We start from the raw sequence: 26,404 nt of genomic DNA on the forward strand, positions 1-26,404 counted from the left end.
GCTGTTGAGCTGACAATATCAGCAGTGGTAAGTGGTACTCGGAGGATGTCAGATGGGAGTGGGAGCATAAAGAAGTCGGATTTGGCTGCTTAGTGGTCTAAGTAAATGGGATGAGAGTTGGCAGCGTCTAGTTCAGAAAACTGCACACCACCGTTAGAGTAAACGGCCTTCTAATCAGGAGGTGTGCTACAGTGTGATTACCCAGCAGGTCACGTCTGGAAACTCAATGGCCAAATGTTTAAAGGCATTAGAGGCTCATAAGGATACAGAGGGGCACCAAATGGCATTTTCAGAAGTGACTCTTGTTACTTAGATTGCAATAAAATCCATGGGAATCATACAGTGAAGTATTTCTTACTGCCTCCCTGAGAAAACTCTGCAAGGTGCCTGTTTTTATTAATAGGTGCCCACCTGCCTCTTAAAAACCTGGCTGTCAGATACGTCCCCTTCCAGGTAAGGCTTAACAACGGTGAGTAGCAGAGGTGGGAGAAGGATTAAGATGCGAATGCTGCAGTGTGGGGGCCCTCCTTGTGTAATGCCTGTGTCTGGCTGTATTTGTGTGCCTGGTGCCACAAGAAGGTGGATCACGCAGGGATGTGCCGTCAGAAAGGAAGGATGTGGCACACAGACCTCCCAAAAGGTATCAAAGAAGAGAACAAAAAAATCAGAGTGTCGTCTCGGATTCCCATTCCCCTGAGCAGGTGAAGAGGAAAGGAAGACATGTTTAATACCTTGTTCCTTAGATCACAATAGCAAAAGTACAACCTGGCTCCAGGGCTAAATAAAGAAGGAAAACAAACTAAGCCCTGCTACCAGCTGTGGGTGGAGAAAGGCATGCTGTGTTATCCAGGAGGATTATTAGTGTTACTAGTAACTGGGGAGACCCACATAAAATTGTAGGAATGGAAAGTGGAAAGGTAAACTTCCAACAAAGGTAATTCAAAAGTATGAAGAAATAGAAGATTATTCTTTCACAAAACTCAGTCTCTTGCTTATTGCAAATCTTATTGCAAATTTTATTGCAAATCTTATTGCAAATCTTATCTTGAAGAATAATTTAGCAATACTGTATCTTATAATTTGAGCTAATTAGTGATACATAAGAGAGAGAGAACAGGACCTTGAAAGACGAGGCTTAGAAAGCCTTCGCCAACTGTGTCAGGGACTGTAGTTTAAATGCAAAGCTAGTGAACATTCAGATGCATAGCAGCAATCAGGCAGCCACCAAGAGAATTCATCAACGAGCACAGAGGCAGATGAAGCTGCAGAGCAGAATACTTGTGTGAAAGTAAATGCCAAGATGTGAACAGAGGAGCTGAATTCAATGCAGTGGAAGGCCAGTGAGTCCTGTGGAGTAAAACCTGATGATGAAAAGTGGGGTCATAGGCAGACTGGCAGGTAACACCATCGTGTCAAAGCCTGCAGGGGAGAGCAGCTAAAGAAAAACTGGAGCACAATCAGGAAGCAGATTTAGAGTTTGGATGCATATGCTACTAGGCTGTGCAAAGTGGTAAAAATGAATGCTTTGTAGGCCCCAGCCTGGCACCAGATGCAGCAATATTCCAGTAACAGACCATAGGCAAGAAACTGAACGTCAGGTGTATAGAGAACATACAGGACAATGGACATTTCTTTGGGATTATTCAAGAGAAGAAAGCAACATTGTCATCTAGCAACACAATGACAATTACATGATGTCCTAATCCCTAGGATTGTATGTTAGCACAAACGTAATAGTGCATAGAAAGTACTTGGGCTCATGCTTCCAGTAACATAGAAGATGCAGAAGCCACCACTGCCGGTGCAAACAAGCAAATAGATGATGCTTAGCCAGCTATGTTGGTCTCCAGACTTGAGCTCAGCTCTCCGCAGAGTCAGGCTGGCTTAGCCCAGGGTGTGGGCAGTGGGCACTCCTGGCTGGGATAGCAGCACCTCTGCAAACTCTGCCTTCACTGAGGTGTGTGGAGAGAGGATCCTAGGAGTTAAGGAAGAGATAGCACATGTCTTACAATGCTGTGATCTTCTCTGCCTTTACGGTTGCACCCAGAGGCTATTCACTCAGCTCTGTTTTTTCATAAGGTAAAAACGAAGTGGTTTGTCCTACCAGGAAAGAGTGGGGACCAATCTGTTTTCTGATTTCTTGGAGGCAGTTTCTCTAGCTCAAAGCAGGCGTACACTAGTGGTACGACATGAAGAAGTTTGAACCAGCTGATTTCTCACTTACTCTTGGGTGAGGCAGTTGCCGAGTGTCTCTGCCCAGCATCTTCTGCAATCCCTAACCCCCTTGACCAACTCAAAATAACAAATGAGGGATCATTCTCCACCTATCCCCACATTTTCGGGTGGATTGATTTTTTTTTTCTGTAAGTTGATATTATCTTACTGACGTGACAGGCAGGATTAATAAAGCCTTAGTCACAGAACTGGAACGAATGCTTACTTTTACACATTTACACTAAGAGCTGCCTGGAACCTTCCTTATTTGAGCAAGCAGCCAGAAAGTGAGGGGAAATAAGGAGAAAAAGGAGATGTATTTGCCACTGCGACTTCATGATTAAGCGTAGATGTCAGTGAGAGGGGAGACAGCTTGCTGCTTATTGCCAAAAGCTATGGAATCACAGGGCAGTGTCTTCATATTTTGCTACATGATTTCCCAATGATATTGTGTTAATATACAGCAAAGCAACACAGATTAGCAATGCAATATCAAGACATGACACTGTAATACTTATGTGGGCTTCTTTGGAATGAGGTGACCTTGAAATCCATTAATTAAGTAGCAATCTGTGTCTTGGTTTAATTCAGTGTCATTTGTAAGTGCAAAAAATATCCCTATGTTCCTGTTCCCAAAATAAATCAATATTTACTGTTTGTTAGATAGCATTTGGAAACAGAAAAGCTGCACTCGAGGTCTGTGAACTGCTCAGAATCTTTGTTGTATGTAACAGGCTCTGTCCGAACCTGCAATTTCTGCATAAACTTTGGATCCTACTTTGTAGAGCCATTCTGCATATGGATGCGCATGCAGCATTTGGTTAGACTTACTAAAAAGTCTTTTGCTCAGGTAAACCATTACAAGTTCCATCAGCCCAGCTCTGCCCTGTCTTTGCAGCAAAGATCTGTTGCTACAGGCCTTGGCATTACTTCAGGAGAAGTTTCCAGTCAGGATTCATTTTTGACATAGATGAATAGGGACTTTGGTGAGACAGCTCAAAAGAGTTTGCCCTTCATACTTTTGCTGAGCATTAAGCTTTGAAAAATGAATGATTACATTTAGAATTGCCTTTCAACATTAATAGCTGGAAAAGATCTGCCAAGTTCTTTGTATGAGAGTGGGGATTTATTTGCTGTGCTAAGAGAGGAGTGGACTCCTAGTTACTCCATTCAGAGTTACTCCTGGTTTGGGTTGTGTTGTCACCCTTTTCTTAAGGGGGAGAATATTTCTGATGATAAAAACCAGTATACAGACATGAGACTGCATCTTGGAAATTGAATAGTATCTTCTTCTCCATAGATCCACTACCATTAACCAAAAGAGTACAAATTTTAAAACAAGCTTTTAAGGTGAAAAGGTTACTTTTACCAAAGATGGTACTATTGCAGAGATGTACATGTTGAGCTGATTTTACAAAGCAGTCAAGTAGTCTTGTGTTCTAAAACTTTTAAGATCTGCACGCAAGGTACAACTAAATTTCTCTGACAGGTACATGGAAATGCTGTTAATAACCTAATATCCCTTGTGTCAGAAATGTATTTTTGGAATGTGTAAGTCTAAAAGATGTCTTTTTTTAATGCAGTATTAGGAAGTTATGAAGTCTGGGAATTCATAGAAGACAGGACTTTTTTCCTATATGCCTTTACCCCATAGTATTTTAGGAAATGACGGGCTTCATCTTAATTCTTTTATGTTCTTTTTTGTGTATTTTCAGGATTCCTCTTTGATTGGAACAGCCACGGTGACTGGTCCCAGGACAAGTGCAATAATTGGAGATCAGGGAACACCACCGAAGGTCCAGCTCCCCCTCAATATGTAAGCAGCTCATCTCAGTCACTGTGTACTCTTTGTTTCCAATCATGTGCATGTGTGTGCATGTGTTTGAAATCTGAAAGCCTGAATCTCAGCTCAGGAGCATTCTGAGAAGAGAGAGATCGCAATTTCGTACATGACCCAGCCTCTGCTGAAAGTGAAAAATGAGTAGAGAAAGGCAAGACTTCCCCCTTTGTCTGAGAGCCCTCTTAGACTCCTGGTATATTTATTACAGCTGTATGAATCACTGTGAAGCAAATGGAATGCCTCTCAGCTATAGAAAATCTTCTTCCTTCATTTAAAGCTTTCAAAAAGGTGTAGTCCCATGCAATCAAACACCCAATGCATTCATCATTAACCACAAAAAAAAAATGACCCAATTGCGTTTTTTTCAGTGCCATAAACAAGGCAATGTATGAACTTCTAAAGTGCAAAAGTATCGTGGTCATATGAGTTTACTGAATAGTGTGTGGAATAATAGAAGGTTGACTAGATATAGAACAAAAATACTACACTTCATTATAATAAATCTCTTCTAGCCTGGTTGGTTTATCTGGTACCTGTCTAGTTAAACTGCTGAACCCTTTCCTCTCTTCACATATACCTTGTGAAAGCAGTAGAACTATATAGACACACAAACATATGCACACCAGTATTTTAGGGCTTTATGATGTGGCTAAAACAAGGTCTGAATTCACAAATAAAATCCTAAAGTAACATAGCAATTCTGCTTTAAGGAGAATAGGGGAGTTGGAACAGAACCAAAACAAATTTGTTCTTGGCTACTAAGGTGAGATCTTCATACCTGAGGGGTACCACACATCACTGACTGCTCTACAGAGAGATCTCATCATCACCCTATGGTCACCCTGTGCAGCCTGTGTGGCACATAGTGGGCCACAAATTTATTTCAAATGTCGCCCAGACTAGGAAGCAGTAACTGGCAGCATTTATAGTGTTTAGTTGCTGAACCGGGACATTTTCCAGCTCTCTGGCAATGCCCCTGTGTCCCCCTTGCCTCAGCAAGCCTCCTCTTCTCCCTCCCATACTGCTTCTGTCATCTCCCCCGTGAAGCAGCCTTGCAATCCAGTCTGTCTTTTTGCATTTGCAAGCCAAGTTCCAGTCAAAGAGGAAGCGTTATCTGAAAGCTGTAGCAGAACCGAGGAGGTACCGCCCTAGACAGAGCCCTGGGGTTTCTGCATTATAAGTAGAGTCACAGGCAGCTCCCCGAGGCCAAGAACATGAGCCACCTTCTCACTTAGGCCTTTTTTTAGGGAACTTTTTATAAACATTTTGGCTTCTTCTAAGTCCTGCTCCCTAATCTTTAGCCTCACAGTTTCACATTGCCCAGAATAACTTGCTATTACATTTAGTGAGATTTCAGATTGTTGTTTTAACACTTTGTTCTCAGTTGTAGCGAGTTTGCTGGTGAAGTTTCACACCTAACATCTAGAGAACAGTGAAACATGTCCAAGTCCAAAGGCTTTGGCTTAAGGCAAAATCAGCTTCGGCAAATGGGACCACAAGCCCTGATCTTCTGCCAGAGGAAAACCCCAGAAACATTTTCTGAGGAGGGAAGCTGCCTGCACTCAAATTGTTTTTAGCCATATATGACAGCAAGCATCCCATCAGCTCTCCCACAGCCCCCTGTCTGCTAGCACATGGGGCGTACGCCTCTCCCCATGGGGCATGTCAGCCACAGCCAGGCAGCAGACCCAGCCTGGGCCTCCTGTTTAGAGAAGCCCCTACCTCTTTGCAGATTAATAGAGAAAACCCCCAGGGATGGTCATCCTCACTGCCCCATGAAGGTGGTGGCATTGCCAGTCCACGAAGAATGCACTGATCACCTCTGTTGTCCCAGGGTCATGCTATGTGGTTATCACATACAAGTCTTCATCAGTTTAGCAATACCAAGATTGGTCAGTTTTGGCACGGAGTCCAGGCTGGGCTGTTGTGCACCTTCTTTTAATCTCTGCAAGGATTTTGATACTCTCTCCGGACGATGTTTAGGCTTATTGTGATATTGGTTATTCTGGCTTACTGGAGGCCGAATTGGGGGAATTTGCAGGGATGAACAGAAAGAAACTAGTAGGAGAGCTGGAGATAGCTGTGAGGGAAATCAGCCTATGATCCACCTAGGGTAATTTTTCTTGCACCTTCTTCCAGCATCTCAACCTGTAAATTACATTACTACATGTAGCCCCTTGGGGAAAGGGCTAAGTAAGTCTATCTAAAATGCTCTGTTCTTGACCCCCCGCTTTACCCATACCTTCTCAATCTTATCACCGGGTAAGCAGCAACTTAAAAAGAGATAGTCAAAGCCACGCTTTCTGCTCCCTCGAGTGAGTGCAGTCTTGGCACTTTCCATTATGTCCTAGCAGAGCACTGTACTGAAGGGTTAGCACTGAAGCATGCAACCTTATTTCATGTCAGGGTGATGCATTTTCATGTTCTTCAGTTCATATGTAGCCTCATGTTTTCCATACAGACTTCCTCAGGACCACCTGATTATACAGGTTAAACAAAGGATGTGCAGGATGGTTTCTCCCATCTGTTGACTAATGAAATACAGTTTCTGATTAGGTTTTTGTACCCCATGCACGTGGTAAACAGAGCCAGGCACATCAGCCTAAGGATGCCCCAAGGAGCTGTTACCAAATATTTCATATTCTGCTCATTACTGCTGTTTATTTACTGCCTTCAGAATAAAACTAAGGAAATCTACTGGTACCATAAAGGAGTAGAATCAGGAAAACTAACAGGATTTATTCCTCAATTATATTTCCTGGAGAGCAGAAGTAAAAAGCCGTGTATCATTTTTATTGGCTGCAAGTCTACAATCACAGTGGTTATAGTTTTCATTATTTCTCTGGTTCGCTGCTCAAAGGTGGGCAGCAAGCTGCTTCTCACCTACCTCCGAGCCTAAGAGCATTCTGCTGCACTTTGTAGTGTAAATGCACTTTCTGTAAGTGTTTCCCCATTTGCCCTAATATCTCTTTACTGTCTGTAAAGCACAAAGAAAAAAACCTCAAGAAGGCACAACCTTAATCAAGAATTACCAGAAATCCTTCTGCATTTGTAGAAAGGCAACAGTACCAGAATAAAATTGGTATTCACAATGAAAGTGCTGTTCTGTGTGTGCATTCTTGCTATCCTATCCCGATTTTCCATTATTCCCCAAAGTGCAAGCAATCATTCTTAATTTTCAACAAGGATCTCTCTAAACAGGGACAATACCTTTAGGGACTTTAAGTTGTAGCCGTATCACAACACTAGACACATCCCTGAAGTAGTAACAGAAGAACAAAAGAGAGATAAAAAGAAAGATTCTAAACAAACGGAATAAATAAAAGCTGTAATGAAATAAATAAGAAGTTTTACATATTGGATCCTGGATTAAATATTTATTACAATACTTGCATACAAAACATCCAAAGCCAAATTCTACCATTTTGCTTGCTTAAGCAAAAATCCCCTTGCAGAATTTGGCCCTCTGTCACTTTTTGTTTTACCCACATAATACAAGAATTACCATACTGGATCAGAACAATTCAGTGTTATTTCTTAAACTGGCCAGCATAAATAGCATCAAGAAGGATTCAAGAAAAACTGCCTTGAACTTTTATAGAGTAGCCTATCCATAAGAAAAGTTTCTTCTGAAAATCCATAGCAGGCTCTGACTCTGAAGTATATGAATATATACGTCATCCAGACATTGGGCTTTGAAAAGCCTTCCCATTCAAGTCCTGGTTACTCTGACTGTCTCTGTAATTGCCTTGTCCTTCTGAAACTGCTGCTAAATTCTTAACTTCCATGCTGCTTTGTGGCAGTGTTTTGCTTTGGTTGTGCCCTGGGTGAGAAGTATGTCCCATTAATTTCTAAATTCCCCCTGACTTTAATCTAATTAGTTATTCCTGTATTGTCTTAGCATCCGCTTGATCTTGTCTCTGCCATTCCTTGTTTGGTGTGCTGTAATGATGCCTTGTTTTAACCACCGTTTCTGAGCAGTGTTTCTGCTCTCTTTCTGCTCTGTGGGGCTGGAGTTGAAGTGGGACAGGTGGTAGTTGATGTCAGCTGTATACTTTCTTCTTGTGTGACCTCTCCCCGCAGCTACCTAGCCCTGTATGCCTACAAGCCTCAGAAGAACGATGAGCTGGAGCTCCGCAAAGGTGAGATGTACCGGGTCATTGAGAAGTGCCAGGATGGCTGGTTCAAGGGGACGTCCCTGAGGAGTGGGATGTCTGGCGTCTTCCCAGGCAACTACGTGACACCTGTTTCAAGGTGAGGACCACTGGCCAAGGTGGATATGCCTGAGCTGGGGCTGAGAGAGGAATTCTGCTTCTGAAGGATGCTGAAAACAACATAGCCCTGATTTTAAATCACATTCTCCTTCCAGAAATTTTCTGGTGGCATTGCAGACTTGGGTAATGAAACTTGTAGCATTAGAGTTATCCATGTTCTCAGAAGACTTCCCTAGCTGTGTTAGATGGTGGCATTTACAGCCTCTGACTTTACAAAGTCTGATGAACCCAGGTTTTACTATCGTAAAGAATCTGTTGGTGAATGATTTTTTTATTGTTAGAAAACTACTGGACATGTAACGGGGATAAACAAAATAAGGAATGCTTTTGTCTTGCTTTTCAGTAGCTCCTTGTGTGGATTTTGTTTTTCTTAAATCAAAGGTCTTGGATTGTTTGGATCAGGACTAGTGTTTTAACTGTTAAAATTCAGAAGTGGTAGGAAAGTTCAGTAAATTGCCTGGTTTTAGCTACCTCTGTCTTAGTCACATAAGAGAAGAAAAGGAAAGAAGAACGTGCTTGGGGAGGAATGCCATTTGTCAGAGTTCAGTAGTGGACAACACCAAATCAAAGGGTGTTTCTGATCTAGAGCCCATTCTGAAACAGTCTGCAAGCTGAGGAGAAAGTTCATCAGTGTGCCCCAGACTGTTTTGCCCTACATGCTCCTTGCAGGTGAATGTTGCCATGTGTATGCCCATATCTCCTTTGAGCAACCGTGGGTTTGCAAATCAAACTCACTCCTCACATGCTCTCAGTCTCTCCTCCCACATGCACACAGTCTCCACCATCTTTCACTCCTCTTCAGATAAAGGCACCTCACAACTCAGAAAGTGTTGATCTGGAAAAATTGATCCAGGTTTGTTCCATCTTCAGTTCATGTCAAGTTTGTAATATGTGGACTGAGCAAGACCAAAAGTTAAGAGCAGATTAGAAGACGATAACTAATCCTGCTGACAGTCCTAATATTGCATTTCAGTCAAAAACCCACAACATTAATTTATGGGGTCTTTACTGTTCATCAATCTAAATGTATTTACCTGATTTTATAGAGCCCCTTGGCTGCCTTCACTCCTTACCTCTTCAACTCTTAATTAGTAAAGAAGTTCGTGCTGAAGTGTTGGTGATCTGAATCAGCAAGACTTTATTAAATGTAGCATGTCACAGCTAGAATAAGACACAGAGAAGTGCTAAAGGGCAAAAGTGCTTTCCACAAAACCCGACAGCAGCTTTATGATTATATTTATGATCCTGTGAGCTAATTAAGTTCCTGTGTAAATCACCCTCAGTGAGAACAGCAAGAAAAATCTGATAGCAACAAAATCTCCTATTTGCTGCACTTTCAACTTACTTTGTTCCCCTTTGACAGCAAAGCAGGGGATTAGATTCATACATGTTTTTCTGCCACTTCCTACAAAACCCAAGAAAAAGAAGTTGCCCATTAATTTAATAACACTGAACTAGATTTATAAGCTGCCAAAGCACATGTGTGAGCAGAGAATGGTGGAAAATGGACAAGACCCTTTAGATGGACAGACAGGCACAGGGCAGCAGAGAAAATTTGCCACATCCAAATTCTACCCAGCTCTGTGGGAGTCACAGATAGTTTCTGTACCTGTCAGTGTGCATGTTTGCCTGAACACAGCTTTCAGTGGACTATTAGGTGTGCTTTTCTGGCAAACACAGTCTAGTACAGATGGCCAAGCCAGCTCCAGCTGAACCTTGCTGCTACCTTGCCAGCTCTTCACAGCAGATGGCAGACAGTCAAGATTTCCATCTGGTGGGATTCCCAGCTTTTTTCCTACCTGGAGTCTGATGAGGAAAAAAAAAAAAAAAGAAAAAAAATCAGATTAATTTAGCAAAATGTAATCCAGGCAAACTTTGAACAATTAGATGAGTCAAGTCAATGACACCACAAGTGCTGGCTTTCCTCCTGTGCTTTTGCGGGGACAGGGAATTGGGCTATCTTTTGCACTTTTAGACCATATCTTCCAGCTTGTGTTTTAATCTCTTTGTATCAGAATTTCACTCTTTTGGCTCCTCCCCTTTTCATTCTTTTCTTAGGGTTGCTTTTTCTGTCTTTCTTGTCCTCTGAATTGGGCCAAATTGTTCAGCAATTTGTCTGCTTTCTGCTCTGCTTGCGCTTTCTCTTCTGCTTCTTTCTGCTCTTCTCCTCTCTCTGTTCCCACACAACAATTGTGGGGCCCCAGTTCTCCCAGTCCCACCCCACATAGGTTGGTCTTGTACCCTTTCTCTTATCCTCTCCTCCCTTGCTAACCCCCTGCACTGTCTCATTTTCATTCCATCCACCATACTTTGTTCTGCATCATATCCCCTCTGCTGTCCTTTCCTGGAGGAGGACGTTGGCACATGGAGCAGCCCGTGAGAGGAGAACAGCACAAAATTATCACTCTGTTTCATGGCATCTACTACTGGGGAAGGAGATGATTCAGGAACCCAAATAAGAAACTCAGAGAAAGAGCTGCTGAGCAACAGCTGAACTGGTCCATTGGTATCCTTCTGTCCTCCCCAGTGTCCTCCTGCCCTGATCAGAGAGTTTCTAGGCCAGTGGTCAGAGGACCAAGACCTGCTCTAGGCTGAACTCATTGCATAGGAGAAAGAGCCTTGTTCCTTCCCTCCAAGGTCTCTCTCCCCAGCCACTCAGATGAAATACAAACTATGCATCACTTTAAGTGAGCAGTGAAAGAGGGGTTGAATATTGTTTGGATTTCCTTTTCAGTAAGGTCAGCTGTATTCCCTTCCCTTTTGCATTTCCTTAGCAAGTCTAAGCTAGGGCTGGTTACATCGGTAGGGTAAGTGTTCAGCCAAGCCAAGCCCTGCCAAGTCTGCTGCTTTTCAGTCCCCTTCAACAGCCACACACAGATTTGGTGTTACCCATCTCTTTTTCTCCCTACGGGGCTGTATGCAGGTTTGGTCCTAAGACAGATCTCCGAGTCTGTTTTAATTAGCACTCCATTAGTGTTGTAAAATAGCCTCTGGCACACAAAGTGACATTTGGGAGATATCCATTTCCCCTGAATTTAGATTTGTGATTTTACTAGAAACTATTCAGACAGAAATGTAGCTTAAGAGAAAAAGTGATGAGAAAAATTATCTTTTCCATTTTTACCCTGCATTTCTTCCCATAGGTTAAAGGGGTGAAAATGTCCTCCAGCATGCTTACGACTGTGTCCTATAACAATAAATATATATCTGTATCTCAGGTTACTTTAACACCTGAGAGGGTATCATGTTGAACCCCCTAAGTAACTGGGGGGCCTTATCAGCATTGTGGCTGAGTATTGGGGTCTCTGCAGCGTGCTTACGCTGTGCCTTCTCTCTGTGCAGGGTGCCAGTGGGAGCTGGTCAGCCCAGGAACAGCGGAGCCGGGGGAGCTCCGGCAACGAAAGGAGCCACAGGAGCCACCCACCCCATTGGGGTCGGTCACACCAATGCCGCCACAGCTGTCAGACCGGTTGTTCCTATCACTGCGCCTCAGACGCACCCCCAGCTACAGGCGGCCTCTCCGCAGCTAAATAACTGCTTGAGGTATTCAGCTCAGCAGCCAGCCAGCCAGACCCGCAACGCCATGCAGATGGGTATGTGTGCGCACCCGCTGGTGCCTTTGGCTCTGCGTCGGCGGGGTTGATGTCGTACCCCTTGAGCGCAAGCCTCTCCAGTCTGCCCATCCCCACAGCTTGCTTTCTCGTTTTAGTCACAGCTCAGTCAATGTGGAATGGAGTATGTTTTATTTGCTTGTAATATTTATGGGCTTCTATTGATCTCTGGGAACCACGTTGTGTTTATCAGATTGTTCTGTTGCTACAGCTGAAATAGATTATAGTGTTTACAAATATTTATACAATTTATCTGAGTGAAAGCAAGCACCCTGCATACTGAGGAGATTAACAGTTCTGAGTCCGGTTGGCTTGCTGATGGAAAAATACTGCCCTTATCGCAGGACAAGTAATACATGACTTTTAAAATTAAGAAGCATTTCATTGGGCTTCAGGGATGAAAGGTATTTATTAGGCAGAACGGGACCCGGTGTTAGTGATAAAGCAAAAGATCTGAAAAATACTGCCACCTTTTTGAAATGAGAATAAGAGCTTCTCACACCAGGGGGCCTCTGTTCTTTCTAGGTTCCCTTTCTGATGTACAGCACAATTTTCTAGAGTACAATTTATTCCCTTTACCCTGATGTTAAACAGCTCTGGTGTTGAATAAAGTAAATCCCGTGGTGGAACTTTATAGCAAAATCTAAAACATTTTGTTTCTGATATTTTATAGGGATGTGAACCATTGTGTTTACAAAGGCAGATCAGTAAGGACTGTGACTGCTGAAAACTGAGGTCTTAGATACAAAACAGAGCAGGCACGAATGAGAAATACACTGCTGTCTAAGTCGTGGATTCATACCTTTTGAAGCCAGAAGGCACCATTATGATGGTCTAATCTCACCTCCTACACAGTCCACACCAAAGGGAAGAAAACGTAATCAAATACATGTGAATCTGAATCTTGAACAGTGCAGACTGCTCAGCAAACTGTGGCAGGACTTTACGCGGCATCTGTGTCACACGAGAATAGTCCATTTATCTTCTTTTTGTCTAGTTCAGAAAGTGCTGCTTTCCCCTCAAGTCACACCCTTTCAAAAGCCCTTCTGCTCCCACAGTGCAAAGGCAGAAATATCCCCTGTTGGGCAAGGCTCTCGGCAAGCGTTCAGGTGCTCCTGGTGCCTCCTGTGCCCATGCCAACAGGCAGACAGACTACCCTGAACTGAGGTGACAGATCATTTTGCCCCACGCACCTGGCATGCCCCATACCTTCCTTCCACGGTGCTGTTGTGCTACACCTCCAGCAGCTTCCCTGATTTCAGATTGCTCCTCCAGGTCAGTCTGACATCTTAAAGTGCCAAGGAGTTGGCAGGCAGGGTGATCCAGTGACCACAGAGCTGCTCCAAAACCTCCTAAGCAGGGAGTTCTCCGGCCCTTCCAGAAGGTTCTTGAGATTGTTGTTTTAATTAAATAAATCTTTGCCAGAATAAATAAAGGAAAATTTTCATTCTTATCAGTATTTTTCTCCATAATGGATGTCCTCACCAGTATCCTGTGGGCCAGAGCCCTTCAAAAGGTCCCTTTAGTCCTTCAGGACAGGGCAATGCACACTGACTTTTGGAAAAGCTTTCCAAGAGAGGCAAGCTGGCACAGTATGCAAATCACGTTTCTGTTGGCTTGCAATATACATGAGTAACAAATCAATTTTGCACAAGGCCACTAATGTAGGAATACACCCAAAATGAAATATGAGTGGTGTAGAACAAAAATAGCCTTCAGTGAGCATTGCTAATTAATAGCATGTTTGATGCAGCACAGTCCAGATCCAGAGATCCCAGAGCAAAGGCGTAAATTGTAACAGTAAGCAGATGAAATTACAGGATAAAATGTGAGAGCTCTGCTCAGAGTTGATTTTTCTCAGGCCATTTATTTTACTGTTTCTCATGTTTTCTGTTTCCTTTATGTCTGGAAACACTGAGTCCTATATAAAAGAAGTAATGTACCTAGTGTGATTATCAAATCAGTCTTCTGCATCCGGGTACATGGATTGAAATTCCATTATTGTGCTTTTCCTCTGTATTTCGGAAAGCCATTGTTCCTTACATCCACTAGTTGAAAACCTTGACCCTGGAAGCTTAACCATCCCAGAAAATTAGATTTCTGGCAGCAGTGGTTACTTATTACACAGATTCCAAACAAGAGAATCAGGAGGGAATCACTTCAAGATAACCAGTGGTGCCCTGTCTGGCTCTCTGCAAAGGAATTGCACTTTCCAACATATGTTCTTGGTAATCCAGGGAGGGGGAAATGGTAACTAATAGTAAGAATAGTCTTGAAGGTGTCTATAATAACAACTTTTAGGCCCTTCCTCATGCTAAATGGTAAAATCACATCAAGTTCAAGACTGGCTAATGATAGTTTGGTTGATTTGCTATGAGCAACATTAATAAAAAGAGATGTTATAGAGCCAAGGAGTTACCATGAGGGAGAATCATGTAAACTTTGGAGGTGCTAATCTGATGATCACTGGCCTATCATGTTCAGTGTCACTTCAGATAATAGGGCATAAGGCTGGGGGATGGAATTCCCTCCTGGCAGGAGTGCTCAGCTGGTATAGTGAGTATGATTAATGGCACTCCTTATTGTTTCAGTCCCCAGTAATGGGTGCTGCTGTTAACTGTAGAAACAGAAAATAGTGGTTTGAGAGTTCTAGCATTGCTGTTTAGTTATAGTTTGAGTGAAGTCCAGCTGGTCCTGCGTAAAAATGTATCCTTCGGGTAAATTTGTAAGAAAACCACAGATCAGATTGGGTCAGAAATTTTCAAGAAAAATGCTTTTGGGTCAAACAAAAGATGATTTGTTGGACTCAAAGCTTTTTGTCAGGAATGGACGTAGTTCAAGCAGACTTCAGCTGTGAAGCTGTACTGGCTCAGGCTGCAAAGGGAATAGCCAGGTGCCCAGTTCTCCACAGAGGAGAACAGCACAGTGACTGGATCCTATATTTTCACACCCTAGGTGAATGACCTGACCAGAGTAGAGGCTATTGTGGGGTGGGTGAGTAGGTTGTGCTCAGAAAAATGTTCAAAGGTTCAAAATTTGCACTGAGGCAGAACTAAACCAGATTATGAAACCTTGAAATCATATATGATATGGGCATTTTCCAGCCAGTCCTACTACTGAATCATTTAAGTGAGAGAATGTCTGAATGTGGACTCAGCTTCTGGTCTGTGCACACTTGAAGTGGAGCTGTATGTAGGTTACACCTAAGCAATCAACTAACTTGGAAGTCAAAGGCAACATCGCTGTGGAAATGGACCTGGAGCATTGTCACACTCTTTACAACATGAGGCATGCAACAGGCTCCCGAATCCCTAGAGAGCTGACCTTGGCAGTGTGTCACGGTCATCACTGAACAGACGAGCACTAATTCCTGGTTCCTAGTGCTTGCAGGCACAGGTTTGTTCAGCAGGGGCAGCAAGACTAAAAGGCACTGCATAGTCCCTTAGGGACTTTGCTAGCAGAGACGAGGCTGAACTCAGAAATCCTCCAGTGGATTTCTGCTTAATTTATCTTGTGCAGCACAGTGATGTGCTGTTGATCATTTTGTTAGGGCTGAAACAAGACACCTTCCTTTTTAATTGCTGTCTGCAAGGTCAGCATGGATCATCTGGGCTTTAGGTCCCACGTTGCATTGCTCCAAAACTTATCAGGTTAGGAGAGGGTCCTGGTGGTTTGTAAGACAGCTCAGCTGGAACAAGATAAGGCATTTTAAAAACACAGTAGGCTTTTTATTTATTTCCAGGCATGGGCAGAGATGGTCAGGCCATTCCCCAGTCGCATCACTAGGAAGAACCAGCCATTTTGGTGACTGCAGACAGGCCTTTTGCAGCCAGGAAGGGGATTTCTAGGATTTAGCCGAAAACACTTGCAGGCTGAGATATCCTGGGTTAAGGCTAAGAACTTAGCTCTCCATCAGGCCCTGGCGCCTCGTGGCAGCAATGGCCACTGAAGGGCCAGGCCTGGCAGTGCATGGGGAGCTTAACCATGCTCTACCCTTCCTCCGCAGCTCACCCGCCAGTGCCTGCCCCGGAGCGGCCCACTGCCACGGTCTCGCCCCTGCGGACACCCAGCTCGCCCTCCCGCCTGCCAGCGGCGGCCATCCGGCCTCACCCCGCCGTCTCCCCGCAGCACGGCCACCAGCCACCCGCCCCAGGGGCCTGGCCCCTCATCCCCCTCACCTCCGCCGCCGCCGCCATCACGCCGCCCAACGTCAGCGCAGCCCACCTCAATGGCGAGGCAGGCAGCGGGCCCCTGAGTGGCCCTGTCACCCCTGGCCCCGCCGGAAAGGCTGAGGAGAGGAAGAATGAGAAGGTAAGGGCCATCACGTTCCTGTCGTGCCCTGCAGTCCCACCACCTCTCCCTCCCATGGGGCTTTTGAGGAGGGACAGAAGCTGGTTTTCATCGCCTGCCAGCTTGGGCATACTTGTCTGACATTATTTTCATGCTTCATCCTTTCCCCCTCACCATCCCCAACGCTGCTCTCACGTTACCCACTCATGGGTGGGAAATGAGGTTGAGCCACTAATGGGCTGAATGTGTGTGTTTCTTCCAGTGATTGGCACCCAGATCTGCAAATTTGCAGTGGTGCAGAAAGATGTTATAGCGGGGTCTTGGTCATCAAAACCAGATGGCCAAGTCAGAAGCCGTCTGCATCGCTACATGGAAGAAGCTGATGGTGGTACCAGCCCTGGGGCAGGTGCCACAGGCACAGTAAAACACAGGCTCGTGAGCAGCAGGAGCTGTTTTACTGCTCCAGAAACATCTCAGTTTCTCACAGAAACTTTCATTGCAGTGGTACAGCCAAACAGGGAGAAGGGAATTAAATACAGCTCACTGGGACGTAGGTACGGTGCACTGTATATTCAGTCTCTTAGGAGCCAGCAGTAGGCCCATCCCTTGTGCACCTGGCTAAGGAAAGCCAGCATGGAGGACTGTTTTAAGCACCCAGCCTTTTAGGTTCTTCGCAAATATTTTGTTTTCACCAAATGTTTACATTGTGTTAGCAGTTCCCATTTATCAACACTAAGGATTATCCCCATACTGCCTAGCAGAGCCCACTGATACAAACTGCCTGCTGGAAGCAAGATCCTGGTTTGTATCTGAGTAGGAGGAAGAGATGTGGGGGCCTACTTTTCCTTTGCACCTGCAAAAATATCCTTTCCATACGATCCCCGAGCTTTTCCATAGTGACGTGTGGGGTAAACATTCACTTTGCATATGGTAATGCTGATGTTGCAGGTCTCACGTGTGGTCAGGGTCACAGATAACCCCTAGTTTCACAAGATGAGGAATACAAGTTTTAAAATCCTTTCCTTAATCCTGTCTTGAATTTTCTCTGAGTGTCTTTCGGTGAAAGAAGAAGGGTATAGAACTTTTGCCCTGAAGGTGAAATTTAGGGCAAAGAATGACTTCCACGTGTGTGTCAAGGACTATGTGCTGTGCGAGTGGAACAATACCTGCTATTTCTGCAAGCCCAAGGAATTGTATAGTATTTGGCAGAAGGTGGTAGATTTGCACGTTACCTCAGAGCTTTGTGTACTGGCTTATTTAATACTTCCTAAAACATATCCTGCTATTCTATAGATCCATATATTTTAATTCTTATGGGACCACACCCAGAGATTTCCTAGCCAAAATTATATCGAGTCTCTTCCTAAGATACTGGTTAACTTTTCCGAAGCTGTTATAGCTTTAAGTACTGAATTTGGATGCAGGGAAGTAAAGTTATGGGGGTTTTGAGCTCCATGGATGACAAAGAGAAGCATATAATATACTATACTACATCATTGCAATGAGCATTGCCAAAGACCAATTCAGTACCTGGGAAGTATCAGAGAGAAATGACAATAAAAATTTTCATCTCTGACTGGATTGGGTGGTGCATAACTGCCCTGTGTTGAACAATATATTCCTCAATCTCCTCCATGTCATATTTCACTTTCATTTCAGAAAGATCTGAGTCAATGCTTCCTTTCCTTTTGAAGTAGTGACTGATGTTTGGCCAGTTAATGTGTGTTCCTATTCTTTGCATAAACTCAATATTTCTTTGAAGCAGTTGAGAGCTTGGATAATGCCAGACTAAAAGCCAAATAACTATGCAAAAAGGAATCTGTGAGTCAGAACTGGAGCCATATCTGGAACCACGCTTGATATTTCCAAAGTGGAGGCTGATTGGGCAGGGTTTTTTGTAAATAGGGAACAGTCATAACACTCAGAAGGAATATCTGTGGAGAGAGGCAATATCTGTTATCAGTACACCTGGTTGATAGGAAAAACCAGACAAGTCTGAGGGGCTAAAAAAGAAGCAGGGGTGAAAAAACAGAAGCAGGGACATAACTAGCAAACTGCCAGATAAGCAAAGATTGGAAGCAATTTATCTGAGTTCAGTTTCATTATATTAATCAGTCAGGTACTTTGAGATGAAAGGAACAGAGGGGATGTTAGTAAGAGGAGCAGTAATAAGGTCTTCAGCTCTACTGAGCACAGGACGGAAGACATGCACAGGTAATTATCTCCTGAGAAACTGAGATTAGCAAGTCGTATCTGAGGTAAATTGTAATGTGCCATAAAATTAGCATTGTTGTTGGAGTCAACAATTTTTGGTGTCCCATCAAATTATTAATTTTAATCCCAGCTTAGTCTTTCCAGTTTCCTCTGTAGGATTTCCTTGAGGGTGAGGACTGAATGATCAGAGAGAGAATGGCTGTTTTGGGAAACATTGTCTTGTTATTAACTACATTTTTCTTTCACACACTGATTGTCGGTGTGAGTTCACTGTTGTACAGAGGGTGTATGGTATGTAGGAAGAAGTAGTTTGCATTTGGGGATGGACATGCTGAGGATCCATTGTTTTTCACAGTTCTGTTGTAGATGTTTCTTTTGAGGGCTATGGAGATAAATCGCAATTTTTGCATTTATCATTCTGATATAGTTAGATATATTGGTGCTTGGGAAATTTTCTACAGATGATAAGTTTAACAAGGTTGGTTGGCTGCTTGAAGGCTAGGCTGGGAGATAGTGGGAAAAAGTATTTTAAGATATGATCTGCTACCAATTTATGTTTTATGATTTCCCACTTAGATTCCACTCAAGGATACCAAATGTGACATCAAGGGGCAGCTGCTGTAGTAAGTCTGTATATGCTATTCAGGTTGCTTGTTCCAAGACGGAATTGCCTTTACCTTGGGAACAGCCTTGCTGAGTGTACTGGTGAGGTCGTCACTGTTAATGCTTTCCTCTGTGCAAATGTTTATATGCCAATATCACAGGTTTCTGTTGGTGTACAGCAGTCAGATATAGGCATATCGAAGATTTCTCTAAAATCAAGGGACTCCAATTCCAATTTTTACTCATTTTCTTGTAGTTTAAAGGCAAGTGGCAGAAATAAAGACCTAAAGATTATGGTTTTCAGCTCAGCAGGAATAGGTTTTTTGCTCATCTTCTATTAATATAGCAAATAAATCCTTAAGTCTATTTTTTGACATCTCTAGTTCTCTACTTCAGCTTATTTCTTGAAGGTCTTGATCCAGACTTCCAAACCTGCAGGTGAACCTTGGCACCTACATTCATTTAGGCACCCTAGTAATAGTGTCTTACTGTCATACTCGTCATACTCCTACTGACTTAATCAGGAGGTAAAATATGGCCTCCATGCCAGTCTTCACTTGTCCGTATGCCCCTACCCCCAGAGGACCCTATCTGCAACTGGGCTTATGCTCCACTTCTCAGCTCCTTGGCCAGCCTCCTGTCTGCTTAGGGAAGTTTCAAAGCTGCTCTCCTTTGCCCGCTGCTGGTGGTAGCTGATGAAAGACTGAGCAATAGATAGCACCTTAAGTCCACTGTGCAACAGTGCTCGAAAAGTGCTCAGGCAGCTGAGCAGGCTTAGAAGTAAAGCACTTGAAAATCAAAGCTGTTTCAGTGCTATATGGATGCAGTACAAAGCAGCAGGAAAGGTGGCTCACACAGAGGTAGCGCAGACGCTACAGGAATAACAAGTCGGGAACTGAATAAAGGGAAGGGAGTGCGGCAGAAGTCAAAGAGGTAACAGTGGTCAGGGCAGCATAGGAGAGAGAAGAGCATTAGCAGCTGCCAGGAGATATAGCAGGGGGCACTGGAGAAGGGGTGCCAGTGAGGAGGGTGGAGGTGAATGGTGTTTTGAAAAGCCCATGGGCAGGGATTCTGAAACAGGAAAGTTGCAATATAGGGGCTGAAATTTATCTAAAGAAGGCAGTCAAAGAGAGCAAGGTGTAAAGGAGACTCTGTCTTCTTTTTCTCAAATATTTCCTGCTTGAGGCCAATTTTTCTTCTTTTCCAAGAAGGAGGTTTCCTTCCCCAGAAGGAAAATAATAATCCTCCCCCAAAGTCACTCTATTCTGAGTTAGGAACAGGAGTGTCCCAAAGATATTACAGGGACAGGAGGGAGGTAAAACACAGAGCAAATGGGAAACAATCCATTTCCTTTAAAGGTGAGGGGTGATATCAGGGGTCCTTTTGAGCTCTCACATCACCATTTGCTAATAATATCTGCATACGTAACCACCTGAAACTCAGAGAATTCAATTCCACTTCCCAAATCTTCTGAACATCTGAAAGAAAGGAGTGGAGATCCCCACTGTGGAATGGAAGCAAAACCCTGTGTTTTGGGGGCTTTTTAAAATGGGAACCCTGCTTTTTCAGTCATCATGAGCACTGTCCAAGTTCAACTGGTAGATTACAGCTGAGAGCTTGTAATTATGGCATGACTACTGCTTTGACCTCGGTCAATTTTTGCTGTAATAGTTTCCGCTGTACATAATCTGGGCTGATGCTTAATACTTCTGATAAAACCACTTGTTTGAATGAATTAATGCATTTCTCATTAAATGTACTCCTCATTACGTTAATCAAATCAAGCAAATCATGCTGGGTGGTTTGACCACTGTAATTAAACTTTCTTTAAAATCCACTCATTTGGCTTTTGATGAGGATTTTGATTAAACTCTTCCAAAATGTCTGGCCTAATATCTGCTAAAGAGGAAAATAAGAGCTTGCACTAGCGAGCAAGCCATTAATTCATCGCTGAGTTACACCAATTCCTTACTGTTTTACCTAGTCAGACTATATAGAAATATTTTAAAATCAGCAATGTAAAATTAAATGTTTCTTGTAAGTGTGCTGAGAGAACAAATCTGTTTGCAGCTTTAAATTTAGTAACCATGTCCCTGGAATATATAGAGGATCTGGATAAGCAAGTCACAACAAATAGGAAAATACAGCCGGCCACTGTTTACTGGTGTTAGGATAACATGAGACACATCTTCAGAAAATGACTTTGAACATGCACCAACAGTTTTGCATGTGAAGACTGAATCAGCAAACATCTGTCTGTTCTCACCAGTGTCACTCACTCTCTCAAATATTGGTCCTTCTGCTCAAAATAGCTGCATTCCTCAAATGATACGGTATGTTTGGCATGATCCTGGTGTAAGGACTGCATTACAAACTAGAACAAGCCAAGGCCTGTTTTCTGGCCCTGCAAGTGTCCCTGCATGACTTGCATCCACACTTCTAAGCTCTCTTTTCCACCCAAAATAGAGTGGCTGCATCCAGACTGCTCACTGAGAAGAGTCCTGGTACGTGGTGCGGCCCAAACCATGCCCACACGTTGTCCTGGGAGAATGCTAGTTGATATAAGCTAAACCCACAGTGGTTAATGGATGCGGACCAGGGTTTGATGCTAAATCCTGGCCTTGTTTTATATGCCAGTATAGACGTGACCAGAGAGACCTCCCTCTCCACCGCTCCCCCTTTCTGCCAATGCCTTCCTCTGTCTTCCCCTAATTTGCAGCCCAGTGCCCGGTCCCACCAGGCAACATCCCTCAGTGCAGACCTGCCACCTGCACGCTTAGTCGCCCACCCTGGCTTTACGTAGGGTTGGAGACTAGATCAAAGGCCCATTGAAAATTTGGCTTTGTAAACTCTGAGATGCTCTTTGACCTTAGGTGGCATTACAGCTGTCTGTTTAAGCTATCAGTGTGTAGAACTGAAAATGCCTGAAGGACCTGATCCTGCACGGTAGTTCACCTTCCGTTTTCACTTGCTAAGTGTTAGTCTCTGCATTGCAACTTCTTCTCGTATTAACTTGTCCCTGAGTGAAAAGGGTTTGTTATCACTTCATATCTACTAAAGAAATTTAATTCCTTATCCAGAAAATGGAAGATCAGTCTCAAAAGTGAAGTGTTGAGCACTTGCAAGGACTTTGTAGATATAAAATGACATGACAAAAATAGTGGTCACCCTGGGACGAGTAAAGGAAGCTAAGGACAGAATTGATGAAAGTAGATTTTTCAGATACAAAGTCAATATGATTGACCCTGAATTTTTGGAAGAGGAATTCAGTCTTCCTAGCAGATGTGAAATGATTTAATATTTTTCACTTTGTAATCGGTTCACTTAAGAAAGCCCCCGAAGTTGTACAGGTATGAAATGGAACGATAACAACCAAGTGACTAAATGAAAGCAGCGCAAGACATAAGAACGAACGAATTGCATGACAGCAAAAGACCCTGGTTTGAATTCTTAGAATAAGTGTATCAAAATATAGAAAGCATTAAAAGGATGCAACATTGGAATAGTAATATAAAGGTTTGCATCAAAAAGATAAAGAGTAAGTTCTGTGACACTGATTTGCTTGGGTACTCTGTAAGACACCTGAGCTGATCCTGGAGCCACCAATACAAACATTTCACTGATCGTTTTCAGAGTCAGATTTGGCTTTTTAGTTTAACGTGTGTTCTAGTTTGTTCCTTAGTAAGGATGCTATAATCTGGAATATTCTAGTTCAGCTGTCTCAAGACTTGTGCACAGAATACATACTGTTAATCCATTTCCTCCCAATAAAGGCGAGGGCTCTGTCTTCATCACAAATGAGCCACTGCTTCCCATGCTCCAGAAAGCAAATCTTGGCTCTGTGACCAGCAAGTGATTCACCAGAAACTTGGCCAAGGAGTTGAAACCTCTTTTTCTGGTCATGTGAATTCAGGCCACAAAGTTCTGTTTTAGGGCAGAGAACTCATGCTTAAAATCTCTCCAGCACCTTCTCCTGCATCGTTAGAGTTCAATTTGAAGGGACAAAAACCTGGCAACTCGCTGGTGAATATTTTAAGGCTGGCAAATAACCCAGCCAAAAGCGTGAGCCCCAGCTGTCAAAACATAGAAAACTTCAGCTTTACAATAAAACAGATTTCTCTTATTTCTGACTGGCTAGGATTCTTTTGCTTAGATCAAGGGCAATAAGCCATTGATCAAAATTTCTTTTTCTTCTTCGCATTTTTGATGTTAGGAAATGCTTTCAAACTCCCCACAGATATTTCAAGCGTTGGCTTTGCTGCCAAGCAGTCTCCAAAAGCTATTCCTCTTCTCTCTCCTCTCCCCCCGCCTCTGCTTATCTGCCTCATAGTGCTGTCACAGGATTTCTCAAGTGTCCGCAGTGGATTTCTCTAATGCTGTTTCGAGTGGTTCTGTGCTACATTCTGTGGCCGTAAGGGGAAGCAGATTCAGGGGAAGAGAAGATGGAGAGTGCTTTAGCTTCAAGAGGAAATTCAGTTTATCTACTAACTGGAGACAAAGCTGTTTGGATGCCAAGGCACAGCATTCTTCTGGAACCTGTAGAAACCTAATTTTACAACACAGAGGACCCACGGGCTTTTACTAAATCCTGAGTGCTGCTTGGGGAAGAAAGTAGAACTGACAAAAGAAAGAGCATGCAAGGGAGTGCTGGAAGCAGAAGGCTGGAGGCGTGTGTGTGCGCAAGAGCATGTCTGCGTGTGAGCATCCCAGCACTGGCGTTCCCATGGCATTCCCCTGCCTGCAGAAGGAATCACGCAGGACCAGATGGCTGCATGGGGCCAGGCTGTGTGGCGGGGAGGGAGGGGACACGACACGGCAAGCATCTCCTTGGATTAGTTGGGTGAAATGTAAGCACTCTTGTGGTATTGGAGACATTGACACATTCTGGCTGTTGAGGGATCACAGGGGCCAATCCCCACCCCAGACTGCACAACTTTGCAGCTGAGCATCCCATCACAGCCTCTGCCCTCTCCTTGCGTTGTTCCTGATGAACATGGTTTATCCCTCATTCCCTCATAACATCAAGCTCCCAATTCCCAATCACAGGTTAAAAAAAAAAAACAAACCAGAGTGCAAATACTATGCCTGTCCCTGTCCTCCACTTTCTGCCTTGGAGCAGTAACACACAGAGCTGGCATGGGGCTGCCACTGCCCCACCACTCCCAGGAAGGAAGACATGCAGGATGAAACCATTCCAGTGGAAAAACACAGTGAGAAGCTGGATGCCTTGAAAACAATGAAACAACTTGCAATGTGTCAGAGTTGGTGGCATCTTGGCCTCCCAAGTGTCCAGGACTCATTTGCTTTCCTCAGTGGTTTTCCAACTATGAATTCACAAGCCAGTAAGTCTTAAACCACCAAGAGGCAACAGAGATTATTCACTAAGACACAAGTATCTCAAGTGCCAATGCAGTTGTTTTAAGGAGACAAAGTTTGAACTTTCCTGTGAAAATATTCACTTTTCAGTGCCCATGTTTCTTTTTTCGGTCACACAGGTACTGGTATTTTTCCTTGCTTTTCTCTATAGTTACGCATAATAGGTGGGTTAAAGTATCTAGCATCAATGCAGAAATACTTCAGTAAGCTCTGTTAGAAGATTTACATAAACTAAATGAAATTGCCATTTCTGACAAACATCAGTATTGTAGGAACAGCACATTATAGCAGACAACAGATATCTGCAGCATGTTTCTGTTTTTATCATGTAACTCGAGGGCATAACCAAGTTAAAGCAAAGGGATATTTATCTTATTTTGTACATTTTTGTTTATTTTTCATTTTGCAGTAGCAGCAGAAATATTCACAAGCCCTCAGCTTTTCTTTTGCCAAATAGGAATGCCACTTTAAAGTCAGTCTGGGTTGTTATTTTTTTTGACTGAATGTCTCAAGCATCCAGTAATTCCCTTCAGACCAAGTCAAGACATGGAGTCAGTGCTGGTCTCTGAAGGACTGGAAAAAAATGCTCTTATTATACCCTCTGGAGAAGAGATCAGCCTCAGGAATTTAGAAAGTACACCATGCAAAAGTTGCTTTTCAGACACTACGTCTGCAGGCTGCCTGTAATCAATTAATATAGGGTGTCAAGCAGTCAACCTTTTAAAAACCAATTAATTATAAAGGCAGAACTCAACCTGTTGCCTTGCTTTTTTGCGTGTATTTTGTTTGGTTCATATTCACTGATACGTTTCTGTAAGTTTAGACTACAGAAGCTAAAATACTAACGTTCACTCTCAGCTCTCTGCATTCAGCACGCTAGCAGCAGACTGACATTGGGCTTCATCACCAGGTGCCCCAGGGAGAGAAGAAGTAATTTAATGTGAGTCCATGGCCAACTTATTTTGCAGTAAAGTAGATTTCCTGTACTGTAGTTTTTAGTCCCAATTCATGATCAGTTCAGAACTGGTATATTTTAAAATGGAACTAGCTGCCTTTTTGATGACTTCAGAGATCTCTATTCCCTCCTGTACAAGATCATGTTATGCTTCATATCTTAAGTTTTGAGACAGAAAAGGAGGGAGGTCAGGCAGGCAGATCCTATCAACACGATGGTGCCTGCTGTGGCAAGGGAAACGCATAAGCTAGGCTTTAATCTGGACATAAAGGAGAGAACTGATTTTCCAATTTTTTTCAATATTTCTGGACAGGTTTTATATCTAAGCCAGCCACTCCTGGTTGGCAGGCTTAGATGCAACCTGGCCAAGAGATACAGCTGGCCAGCAGGAAAAGTGACACAGAGGAGGTGGAAGGATGGTGGCCCTGCAGGCCTGGCATGGGTTTCCATTCACCAGCCATGAGAAAGTCAGATGTATGCCAACTACCCACCACAGACCTTGTTAGTGCCAGTTAGGACGGAATAAGCACTTTCCGTGGCTTACATATAAGATGTTTGTTAATATGTTTCCAAATGAAGTTTGCATTGTTCGCAACAGCATCTTGCCTCACACCCCGTTTGTGATCCAGTGTAAAACTGCCATGTCCCTTTTTGCAGAGCTGCTGGCTGGCCAGTCACTCCTCATTTTGCATCTGTGCATTTGATTTCTCCTTCCTAACAGTAGCATGGCATGCCTGTCTTTGCAGATTTCACCATGGTGATTTGGGATCATTTCTCCATTTTAGGAAAATTATTCTGAATTCTTACCCCATTTGTCCTTCTGTTGTGGGTTAACCTTGGCAGGCAGCTTAACCTCACACAGCCACCACAGTGGGAAGGGGGAGAGAATCAGAAGGGTAAAAGTGAGAAAACTCGTGGACTGAGATAAAGACCGTTTAATAGGTAAAGCAAAAGCTGCGCACACAAGCAAAGCAAAACAAGGAATTTATTCACCACTTCCCATCGGCAGGCAGGTGTTCAGCCATCT

The 26,404-nt window shown here is 43.5% G+C and overlaps 1 protein-coding gene across 2 annotated transcripts in view; it reads left to right on the forward strand.

Moving 5' to 3' along the window:
- SH3RF3 (SH3 domain containing ring finger 3) overlaps nucleotides 1-26,404 on the forward strand; it is a 259,257-nt gene that overhangs the window by 206,576 nt on the left and 26,277 nt on the right. For both annotated transcript variants that reach the window (XM_054846908.1, XM_054846898.1), the window contains exons 5-8: nucleotides 3,930-4,030; nucleotides 8,138-8,308; nucleotides 11,671-11,921; nucleotides 15,946-16,250. In XM_054846908.1, the coding sequence (XP_054702883.1) occupies nucleotides 3,930-4,030; nucleotides 8,138-8,308; nucleotides 11,671-11,921; nucleotides 15,946-16,250 (828 nt within the window). The remainder of the gene's footprint in view (nucleotides 1-3,929; nucleotides 4,031-8,137; nucleotides 8,309-11,670; nucleotides 11,922-15,945; nucleotides 16,251-26,404) is intronic.

This window comes from Grus americana, chromosome 1 (genome assembly GCF_028858705.1).
Source record: "Grus americana isolate bGruAme1 chromosome 1, bGruAme1.mat, whole genome shotgun sequence".
In the NCBI taxonomy this organism is placed as follows: Eukaryota; Metazoa; Chordata; class Aves; order Gruiformes; family Gruidae; genus Grus; species Grus americana.